At 39.5% G+C, this 11,653-nt stretch overlaps 1 protein-coding gene across 6 annotated transcripts; it reads right to left on the bottom strand.

The window, feature by feature from the left end:
• Positions 1–2,911: 2,911 nt before the first annotated feature.
• On the bottom strand, positions 2,912–11,622 carry FAM217B (family with sequence similarity 217 member B). Of its 6 annotated transcripts, none has more exons than XM_064521587.1 (5): positions 11,545–11,622; positions 10,161–10,366; positions 8,836–8,944; positions 8,645–8,730; positions 2,912–7,150 (listed from the first exon to the last, which is right to left on the bottom strand). In XM_064521587.1, the coding sequence occupies exons 2-5, from the start codon at positions 10,253–10,255 to the stop codon at positions 5,959–5,961; spliced, it is 1,482 nt and encodes a 493-aa protein (XP_064377657.1). In that variant the 5' UTR covers positions 10,256–10,366; positions 11,545–11,622; the 3' UTR covers positions 2,912–5,958. The 6 variants fall into 6 exon arrangements, with proteins under 6 accessions (XP_064377657.1, XP_025961114.2, XP_025961117.2 ...); XM_026105329.2 differs by having other exon boundaries at positions 11,541–11,618; XM_026105332.2 differs by having other exon boundaries at positions 8,836–8,938; positions 11,541–11,618.
• Between the last annotated feature and the right edge of the window lie 31 nt (positions 11,623–11,653).

Here is an 11,653-nt window from a genome sequence, read left to right as displayed (position 1 = left end):
AACCTCAAATAGTAAGATTAGTGAAACACTGGAGAAATTCCCCGCTGCTAGAAGTTCTTAATAACTGGCCAAACAGTTGCCAGAGATGGTTTATCCACATTCTGCCTTCAAGTGAACAGGTGAGTTGATCTCAAAAGCTCCCTGCAGAGTATCTTCTGTGATTCTGTGAATACATTGAAATAAATGGAATCAATAATTTAGAACATGTGAATGAAATTCAGAGATACAGCATGGGAGCTGGGCCATTAACTATCAGTGGCTGCTAACCAAGGGGGGTTTACGGATATGGATCGGGAACTTCTCTTCTGCAGCCCTTCTTCTATATGAACATCTAAAGCTGGATACCCAGTACAGCATGAGCACAAAGACAAAGGACACGGCCATTATGGAACGTAGATAATTTAGCAATTTCCACCCCAGAGGTTCAAACAGGGGAGAGTGGCTCCTTTTCGGTCCAGGGCAAACTGATACCTATCTAAGTAAACTGAGAAGGGAACTGATAAGTAAAATCTATAGCCTTAAGCTTCATCATACTTAGTGCAATTTCTCTGAAGTGACTGAGTTGATTAATATCACATTTGAAAAAGCCTATTATGGGTTGTTGGTTACATTTTCCCTGGAAAAGCTGTATCACCTCTTTTATTCTGATTGTCAAATTCTTGTGTGATACCTCACAAAGGAGTTCTGTAATGTTTAATTTAAAAATTATGGGACAGTGTTTCAGAATAGGAAAGCCAAGGGATTTTTCAGAAATAAGAATGCCATTTTTTCTGTTCGAATCTCACTCCCTGTTTCCCCTTGATTAGTCTGAGCTGAATATATGAACAGCCATGTTTGAAATTAAGTAAAATGCATTTGTCCATCTAAGCAACATGAGAAAGTGGTGAATACCCCAGTGCTGCAAGCATTTACCCACGTCTCTGCTGTCTTCATTGGATCGGGATCTAAGTATCCTGGAGATTATAACAGAGAATGTGAAATGCATTAATTACTTTTTTTAAAATCTCTCTCTGGAGAGAGAGGGGGAGAGAAGGAAAGATGGCGAGAGGGGGAGAGGCGGGAGAGAGAGTCTCGATATGATGAAGTATGTCTGTGTGTATTTTCATGTATTATGATGCCTTAAAACAGCAATTACAGAAGTAACTGCCATGTGCAATAGAAATAATCATATAGCTTTTAACTAGCGAGCTTGGCTGTCAGCAGGGCTAGAGCTGAGGTACCCTGGAGCTGAGCTTCCTAGGCTGCTGTAACATAATTTTTTTGAAAGAAAAATTCACAGGTGCCATCTTGTGGATGATCCAAAAAATACAAGTAATAAAAATGCAGTATCTCACTTTATTAATGGAGTAAATAGTAACTTTTGACTTACAAGATGACTTTCCAATGAAATTACTAGGGGAAAATAAAAAAAGAGAGAAACTTAGAATAAATAAGAACACATGATTACCAAACATCAAAAGCTGAGCTACCCAATTATCACTTAACAGCATTCCATTCTTTCTGGACAGGGTGGTGTGTTTAATTATTTTCTGCAAGAAAACCCGCTAATGCCAATGGGAGCAACAAAGGCTCAATACTTTTGCAAAGCAGGCCAGAAAATTACACCATAGGCAGTTCTGTGCTGTAGAATTTTAATGACCGAAAAAACTCCCATCAAAATATTCTTTATCTCATAACAAGATTCTTTAAACAGCAAATGCAAGATATAAATTGCCTCAAACAACACTAAATGATGCACAGAAAGGGAGCCTGCAAGGACGAGATTAAAGCATAATTAAGAAGTCTGAAGTCAAATAGTCTAGTCCCAGAATATAAACATCATCATCGTGTGCAACATTATTGCCCCTGTGCCACCACGCTGGGCACAGGTCAGTGGGAAGCAGCAGAGGCATAGTTAGCACCCGGGCTAATAGTAGGGCTGGGAGCTATGGTCACAACATCTTGGGAGAGGCAGTGGTGGGGGACGAGAGCTCCCAATAAGCTGTGGCAACCCATTTGCTCTAAACTCACAGGAGCTGAGGCCTCCTGTCTTACTCGCAAAGAATACTGAGCCTTTTGGCTCCTCCAGAAGCGGTGTCACCCCACTACTGCTGAATTCTTACCAGCTAACATAGTCTCTCATTTGGAAAGAAAAACACAATCCGCTTTACCAGCCTGAAGAGGTGGACACCCATGATTTAGGAGAGTGAACCAGCGGTGGGGACTGATTTGAGTCTTCCTTGCAAGTCTCTGCCACATGAGGAAGATGATTCTACATCACACTCGAAGCCCCCTTTCCCAGGATGTTAAATATCACTCACACAAATGCTCCCTCTTTGGAGCATAACTTCTCAGTGAATAACTGCAAAAGCTTGAGTTCTTACAAAACGAGGATCGGGAGACGTTGTGCATAAACATCAGTCTTTAACTGAAAGCTACCACAAGGTGGGGAACAACCCTCTAAGTGACCACAGTATTTCACTGCAGACGATACAGGCAACAGAGAGAAAAGAAACATGTAAAGGGAAGAACTCTATTGTTTTAAAATTCTTAGTGTTAAGCATTAATAATAGGGTATAGCATTAGTAAGGAAAATGGTGTGTATATATTTGGGAGCAAAATTCTGTTTTGTTGCATCTTTGTAACAGGGTAATTTCACTGAAAACAGTTATTCAAAGTTTATACTAGTGTAACTGAAGTAAAATGTAGCTATTTTGTTTAAAAGGCAACCTGAGTGTATTAGCGCTGTAGGCAGTACTACAGAACATTAAACCTTTAAATTACCTAGAAAAGAGAACTGCACCAATTAAATATCTCAAATCACAGGAAAATTGTTCTTCAAAAATACCGTGAATGTTAGGGTTAGACACACAAGAATGTATCATCATATTGTTAAGTACAGTGAGGAAAAATATAAATAACCACACAAACATTGTCCTGTGGAAGTATTTTAATTCCAAACAGAATGTACTTGATGTAATAAACTTTTCTGCTATATTCAAAGGTGTTTTTAAAGACAACATCCATGAATACAAAATGAAGGAAAAGTTAACCTTAGTCCTCATCATAAAAGGAACTCTTTTCATCTATAAACCCAGGACATGGACAACTTAGAATAGAACCAAAAGCGCTGCAGGATAAAATCCAACCCTTGTGAGCCTGCTTATTGCAAGAGCTGTTTATTAAGGCTAACATAGACTTTGTATTTCCGTATAGAAATAGAGGGGACTGTGTAAGAAGTACCAAATCGTCAATGAACAGAAATTAGACTGGTGTGATTACCAGGCAAGACAAACTTACCAGATCAGAGCTCGATGTTTAACAACTGTTCAGATTTATTTAAGTAGCATCAACATCTTTGCCTACTTAACTTTTCAGTCCCCAAGAACAGATTCATGTCCTTCAGACCACAAGCAGTACAAAATAAAACTTTCCAATCCCATAGATTTGTGAGAAAAACCTCTCAGTGCCAATCACCTTTGCTCTGTTCAAGGCAGTCTGAAACACTACTTATTTTTTAAGAACTGACCATGCAAAATGTGCATCTGCAGGCTTTCCTTGTAACTTAGGGAAACGCCAATATGGAGCAAATTTTCAGAAGAAAATTCAGTATACACTAATATTCAATGATATAACAACATGCTAATTAATTACTACTTCTACTAAATTTGTTTAGAAAAACTTGCCGTGTTGATTATGGACTGGATCCTGTTCACTTTGCTTTTGCTTGTAATAGTGCACCAAAATAGGGCACTAATAATTGTGCTTATTAGCAACAACAGTTCAAACTTCCACTACTGAACCAGGAAAACTTGCGTAATGAAAGCTTGCAAGAGTTGGGCAAATCTTGAAATTCAAGCATTGGATGCAGGACCCTTTGATCCAAAAAAGCTGACCTACATGATGAGTCTGAAACAAGTGAACAGAAGCACGTGCTACTGCTCTGCAGTTGCTGGTAACTGAATGTCGTCCTCTTTAGTGTCACCACACCTCTGACACAGCCAATTTATTTGATCATTGAGCATGTCAGATTAAGCTTCACTTTAATTGCATAGAACAGAATGTACATGCAACTACAATTAGTTTTTAACTGTAATGTAACAAACACTGAATATGTAAATATAATACTGTATATTAAATTTCTTTCCTTTATCAATTTAAAATTTCACATTTGGTCTTGAAAAAGCAACTAAAAATATTTCTTAAACTATTCCTGAGCACTGTTTTTTATGATGTAAAATACTCTAGTTTATTACTACATTTATTATCACATTTTAAATTACATTAAATCCATGCTTTGAAATTTTACAAAGCTGAAGATCAGGTAGGCACAACAAAAAAACAGAAACAGCTAAGCATCTTACAACCAAGATGAGATCAACCAATAAAAGTGCAATTTAACTATATACATAATTTAATATTTGCTATTTTTTCATTTTACAACACAATGGGAAGGATCCACTTGAAAAGTCTGGTCTGTCAGACCTCAGCTCACTTCTCATAAATAGTTCACTGTGACAGGTGGCTGAGAATGAAGTTAATGCTGCTCAATAAATATTTCATTTAAAAAATGAAGAGTGCAAAACATTCTCTAGCATTTCTTCTTTATTTTAATAGGATCATGTCCCTAGCTGCTGTAATTGAATAGAAATTGTAGCAGACAAACTGCCGCTTGAATTCACAGTACTCACTCAACTATCTTTCATATTTCTTGTAACTCACAGGCAGAAGAACAGACAGAGAGTCCAAGAACAGGACATATTGCACATATTGCCTAGGTGATCAGCTGTTAGTTCACTTCTGTAACATTCACATTCCTCTTTCTGAAGCAAAGAATCCAACTAAAATGGGAACCTTAGAATCTGAATTAGTGTAAATTTTATGCGTACCTTGTCTTGAGAAATGGTCAAACTACTCTAATGAACTCAGTTTGCTTCCCAAACATGAAGAAAATGTGAAGTATTCATTGACTCTCTTGATGTAGCTTGTAAGAGACTGTGACTCGATTTTGACGAGATCAAGATGTCATTTCACAGCAAGCATATACACATGCAGTTGAGAAAGCACATACCAAATACTAGCAGAATTGGGTGCAGAGCGGTCAAGGAAAATAAAGTGCACTTCAACTTGCATTGCCATCACTATGAGCTGAAAATATAGAAGAACTTTCAAGACTGGGACCTTCATAACAACAACCAGGAATTTAATTATTTGGTCTAAACGAAAATAAGCATCAAGACTTACAAAATGAACTGATGGAAAGCTGTTTGTAAACACAGTGAAGGTTTCTGGATACAAAAATATGCATTCTGTGTTCTTAATCTTTCACTACTGAAGCTATCTATTCCCTAATAATTTTCTTTAATAGAAAGCTCTGTGCATTAAAACATTTCAAAACATTCTCTCCATTCTTCTTCCTATCTAAAAAAAATCCAATTCATTATCTTCTATCAAGAATTAGAGAGAGTAACTTTGCATAGGTAAGCCTGGCCTGTTCCATTATTTTATAAAAACAGTTCAGCCCTTTTCCATCAGAAAAAAAAAACCCACTATCAAACCCATCTCACAAAATAGCACATTTGCTCAAGAAAAAGAGCATAGGTCTTGTTCTCCTCTCAAATACACCAAGGTAAGCAGAAGAAACACCACAAACTTCAACAGAGTTACAGTGGTGCTAATAGGAAATTTTATAATTAAATATTTCTGTAAACTTGCTTATTTAGCTAGTGTTATCTTCATTTAGCAATCATAAATATTTTTGAGGAAAGACCAATGGAAGACATTTGCCTTCAAGGAAAAGATTCCTGATGGCCTTGCTGGTTTATGATCAAATATGTTGAATTGAATAGTGCTGATTTAGAACAACACATCAAGAACATATTTTCCTCAAGATCTTCCTATGAAGAAAACATGACCCTTCTACATGGCCAAATGCTTTCTAGCAGTCAAGAAGCATCAACATTTACTAATGATTTTTTTTCATTTAAATCTATGTGATGTTTGCTTCGTGCCATTTGTTTTCATTTTCCTGTCGCCTGTTGTTTTTTTGGAAGGAACATTATTACTAGCATTGCCATTTTTCTTTGGATTTGTACATGCATATGTTTTTAAGCCTTTCATGGAAGCAGCTGCACTATGGAATACAGGGGTGTGCTTAGGGGGTCTGATGTTACCAATGCCTTGAATGTTAGAACTGTTCTCAGAGAGCTGCATATTGAGAAGCTGTTGCTTTGCAGTTGGTCTCTTTCTCAACTCACTCCTTACTTCACCAGATTGTCTCTCAGATGAAAGTGTACATCCCAGTCTCTCAGAAACTTTCAAGTGACCTGGATGTGAATGTAATTGGCAGTTTTCTTCACAGTATGAGTCTCTCCTGTGACCTGAATAGTTTGTGGGGAGCTTTGTAATGCTTTCTTGGGGAATTGCTTGCTTGTTAGGCAAAGGGCTGTGCAATGCTTTGCCTTTGCCGGGGCTTTTTAGGGGACGGATGGAGCTGGGAGCAGTCTGAGGTCTGGCTTTTGCTGCCTTTCCTTTCTCATTCTGTACAGTCTGCATTTGCAGCCATTCCAGCTGCACAAGACGATCAATGTATTTCTCAAGAAATCCTGCTGGCTTGGGTCGAAATTCAGATTTACCCTCTACATTAACAAAGATGGACAGCTGCTTCAAATCCCAGGAGTTGAAAGGGGGTGGGAGGAAGTCTGGGTAATAATATTCTGATTCTTTAAACCCTGTATCAAGGACATGCTCCAAACAGACTGGATCTATTTCTTCAGCTCTGAGAATGAGTTCTGGTGGTGTGCAGGGAGATGGGGGAATGGGAATCCTTTCTGAATCAGAAAGGTCACTGGCACTATCATCTTCAGCATCTTCTTTAATAATTCGTACCGATTCAAAATCAAGAAGCATCTCATCTAGAGATGCTTCTTGCCATTTAGAAGAGCATGGACTAGCTTCAGCAACATGTTCTTTATGAGTGTTTTCCAACTGTTCTTTTTTATTGCAATAAAAATGTTGCATCGGGACATCTTTTGCCCTACTGAAGCTACCTTGTGAGCTGCCCTTAATGCTAGGAGGGATCCTGTGCAGTACAGATTCACTTTGCTTTCTTTCTGGGACACTCCTCTTTGGTCCTCGTACTCTGTGCAATGATGTGCAAACACTCATCATTCTAAACAGAAAGAAAGAGCATATACAGGTAAAATGATTAACGTCTTTGGAACAACAAGTTACAAAGGACTTGCTACTGTCTTCAAGAACTTGGATCTACATGAATGAAGCAAAAATTGGCACGAAAACTTACTGATGAGGTAAAGTTAATATTTGCTGGCAGAGAGAACACTGCCTGCTACCCTGTTTTGTGGTTTGCCTTATTTGATGTACATTGCAGTGCATGTTACATATGAAATAAAAAATCAGTCTAAAGACAGAGACCATTGCCAGAACAGTTGGGATACAAGACAAAATAATCAAGCCTTCATGGTCAAATCACTACTGGCATAAACTGACGCAATTTACTCATTTATGGCAGCTGAGAACGTGGCCCTCTCTGTAATGAATGCTGAATAGTTTAAAAATAAAAACTTATTGCCGCCTATAGTTCCCATAGTGTGCATCAATCATAAATTAAAAGGCAGCATTCACCCCAAAATATCCTGAGGTACAATCCTAAATACAAGATGTTACGTAGTCTTAAAAGAGGAAATATAACAGGAAATGTCAGAAACACTACCTTATAAATGCAAAGAACTGTGAGTGTCTGCATTAAAACAGAGACAGACTAGCAGACAACCGATCAGATAAAATTTTCTATAATGAGAAGCACAAAAAGAGGTCATGAACAATGGTCTCTGTTTACAGAGACATCACTGTGGATAGAATCAAGATTCAGCAGTATAAACAACGTTGGTAGTCACCAAACTTAACCATCTAACCAAAATAGCTTCCATTTTTCTAGAGGACACTAGTTTAAATAAGTCTTTCTCACCTTCTTGTTAAAAAAGTAGCAAGCTCCAAAAACAGAGTCCTAAAATTAAATTTAGGCTTGCAATATTTGCTTGTATCCGCTCCATTCTTTTGCAAGGAATCTACAGATCTGGCAATATTATTCCCATCTATTTCTTCAACCCAAGCGTGAATCATCTCTGATTTTTTTTATCCACTATTAAAACTTTACACAACATGGTCATTTAATTTTTCAATCTTTTCTCCCTGTTTGCATTCCCTTCCCAGCATCAGTTTTCTTCTCTCACACATTGGGTTATGTTTTCTGCGCAAAAGCTTCTCAACTTGTTCTTGAAAACTTCTTAGATCCAAAATCCTCCTCTTCCTTCAAATGTATTTTTAAAGGTACTTTCTCCATGAAAACTCCTATGTTGATTCTTAATTCTCAGGGACTCTATCATGAGTAATTACTTTTCTGATAATTTTTTGTCTTATTTTATTCTGATTTTGCCTGGTAGCTCATTGAAGCAGGACAGTAAGTTTCAATATTGATAACTTTAGTTTGTTTTCCTCATAAATACTGAATTGTGGGGCCAGTGAGGTCAACAGCAAAATTCTCATGGAAATCAATGAAGCCATGATTTCATCACAACCATTTTATATACCAGTTTGGAATACAAATTAAGCAGAGAATCTTCAGAGAATCTTAACATAAAATTACCTGCTTGGCTGAATATTGTCATCCAGATGGTTTCTTTCCTTGTAAAAAACACTTGGTTGGTTATCATCTTGAGTGTCATAGGAAGTCTGGAAAGATAGGAAAGTATGTGATGCTGTTACTGTGATCAAGAAAACTGATATAAACTAAATAACCCTTTTTCTGCAAAGGAACAAGGAACTGGAATGGTTTACCTTTTCAGTGGCATTTGATGTATTTTTGCCTAATCTTCCAGAAGATCTTACATGAGATAGTTGTTTCTTTAGTCCTTTAGTACTCAGATGGCTTTTTCCACCACTGTAACTAGGAAGGATTAAACAGATGATCACACACAAATAGTAACGTATTTGATCATCAGAACAGAAATATAGTAAAAGTCTGCAGTGCAAGTCAGTTTAAAAGAGAGAGTTGGCTGCAGCTAAGAGAGTCTTAAAGTCCATCAGAACTATGCTGTGGTCACTTTTTATTTTTATACTACACAAAAGTGCATAATTCCGATAGAAAATATAATAAGAGAACTTGGCCCTTATATAGACTATTCTGTCAGAGGAAGCCAAAGTTACTTTGTGGATAGTATTTAGTAAATATTAGAGACTATATATTTAACTACTAATTTATGTAGTATCTGGTACTCGTGGGCCTACTGCAGTTTAGCAAAAGTAATTTTAAAGTAAGATATGAAGACCACTGCAAGCCAAATCCTGCTTGGCTAGCTCATTTGCATAGTCTCAACAAAATTTAAAGGAATATTTTTATGAAGATAATGAGCAAAGTGAGCAGGTAGCATATAGTCTATTATAATATTAATAGAAACTATTTCACAATAAAGGCACAAACAAAAGTCAGTATTTTGTGTCATTTCACTATTTTTTGTTGTGGGATCATGCAAAATATTGGTAGGAAAAAACTTCATATGCAACTGAAAGCAATGACATTCCTGATCAGGACAGCTTAAAAATAAGTTAGTTACACAATATTTCCTTTCCTCAAATAAATCAGATACTTTTCTCTGTAAGCACAGCAGCAAACAAACAAACAAAAACCCACACAGAATCATTAAAACAGTGTATTCTGTAAGAATCAAAAAAAATGGTGTTTGTTCTACAATAAGAAATATTACTAATTTCAAAAAAGAAAGCTTTAAAATGTCATTTTAGAGCAGGAATAAACAAATTGTACCCTCCCAGGCTACTTTAGATTGAGTGCAGGGCACTTAATTTTGCCAGGCAGTACATATTCTTCACAGTTCTCGTGTCAGTGTAGGTCGATTTTGTTTTAAAAAATACTATGTCACCACTTTAAGAGCTTATAAAATAATGAAAACAAGTCTTGTGCCTCCAGCACTGACGCAGTAGTCTCTGTTGCTGCGACCTGCAAGATCATACAGCACAATCGTTTGCGTTGCTGTGGATCAGAGAGGAGGATGAGAATCTCAACAGTACAGAGTCATGCATTTATTAACTAGTTTACAGTACTTAGAGATTTCTCTAACTATAAAGAGAGAAAATAATTTCCTTACTTTACCATTCCTGTGTGGTTTTCACTGATTTGGCTTTCCCTTTTCTGTGCCTCTCTGTGCAGTAATAAAGGATATTCTTGAATGCCTGGTCCCATTATCACTCTCTTTGAAGAGTATCTGCAGCTTTATTTTTACATAATCTTCAAAGGACTCCAGTGTTTCGGGTTCATGAGACACAGCATATCAAACGCAGACATCACCACGTCCTAGAGATGCAGCAAACAAACACCATGCAATTCCTCCCAATGTGATTTTTTCTTTTTTTTTTTAAAGCAGTAACATAACCAGCTCCCAAATTGTACTGGAAAATGCTCTCCCAACCCCCAGCGCTTGCTTATTTAATGGCAATCGGCATTATTCATCTTACTGTTGTTGATCCATGCAGAGCTGTCACCACCCCGGGAAGTGCGCGGCGGTGGGCAGAGCGGGGGGGGCCGCGCAGGGCCCCCCTCCCTGGCGGACAGGTTGCCCATTAACGTGGCCAGGCACTGTGGTCCGGGCCGTTCAGAGCGGGCAGCCCTGCTGCCGCAGTCGCCGGCACAGCCTGCCAGCCAGCCCGAGCCTCCGGGGAGCAGTGGGAAGGGGAGGCTGCGCCGGCCTCCTCTCCAGCCAGCGAGGCTTTCTCAAAGGGTTGCAAGCCCGTTCCCAAAAAAAGATGCTTGGTGAGGATACAGGAAAAAATAACAACATTTGAAGGTACAGCAGCATTGGAAGAGCTACTTTTCATTTTATGGCACGCTCATCTTGTTTTTCTCGCGCAGTGGTGCATGTATTGGCTGGAGCCAAGTATCCCAGTCAAATGGTTGGTGGGTGTCTCTGGTCTTAATTTAACAAGAACAGATGATCGGCCACCTCCGTTCTGGGCATGCTGGGTTGTCCTTTTTGTGCCAGAAAATGCACTCTTGGCACAGTCCCATATGCAAGTTTTATATGGAATGCTTAATTTTGTTCCTCTTCGAAAACAAATCTCTCAGTGCTCTTAAACTCATACCAAAAATACTTCAAGCAGAATATGCACTATTCGTCTACGTTCCAGAAACTGCGTTCCCGGCGGCGCACAATTCCCAAAAGGTGGCACATGGCCAGCCCCAAATCACCCCTCCCGGCCCCCCCGCGCACCGCTGCTCCCGCTCCCGCTCCCCCGGACGCCCCTCTCTGCCCAGCGCAGGCGGCGGGCGGGGGAGGGTGTCCCCAGACCCCAGACGGCTCGGACCCCGGGTACCAAAGCAACAGAATCGTGTATGGCGGCACGGCGGCTCGCCAGCCCCCCCCGCACGGTTAGTGGGCTGCATCCATGTGTTTCCTCCGTTTCTTCTCCCCCTGAATCCCTCCCCCCGCCTCCGCTGCCGCCTCTCGCTGCCGCCAGCCCCTGCCCGCTACCTGCCTCCGCCGACAGCTAAGGGCAAGCGGACGGCGGCGACGCCACTCTGGCTAGTGCGCAGGCGCCGGGCGGCGACGCACGCGCGCGGCAGCGCAGGGGCGGCTCGCTTTGA

The sequence above is a fragment of the Dromaius novaehollandiae genome, chromosome 16 (assembly GCF_036370855.1).
Source record: "Dromaius novaehollandiae isolate bDroNov1 chromosome 16, bDroNov1.hap1, whole genome shotgun sequence".
Classification (NCBI taxonomy): domain Eukaryota; kingdom Metazoa; phylum Chordata; class Aves; order Casuariiformes; family Dromaiidae; genus Dromaius; species Dromaius novaehollandiae.
The sequence above is the reverse complement of the archived record's forward strand: the minus strand, read 5'-3'. Positions and strand labels throughout refer to the sequence as shown.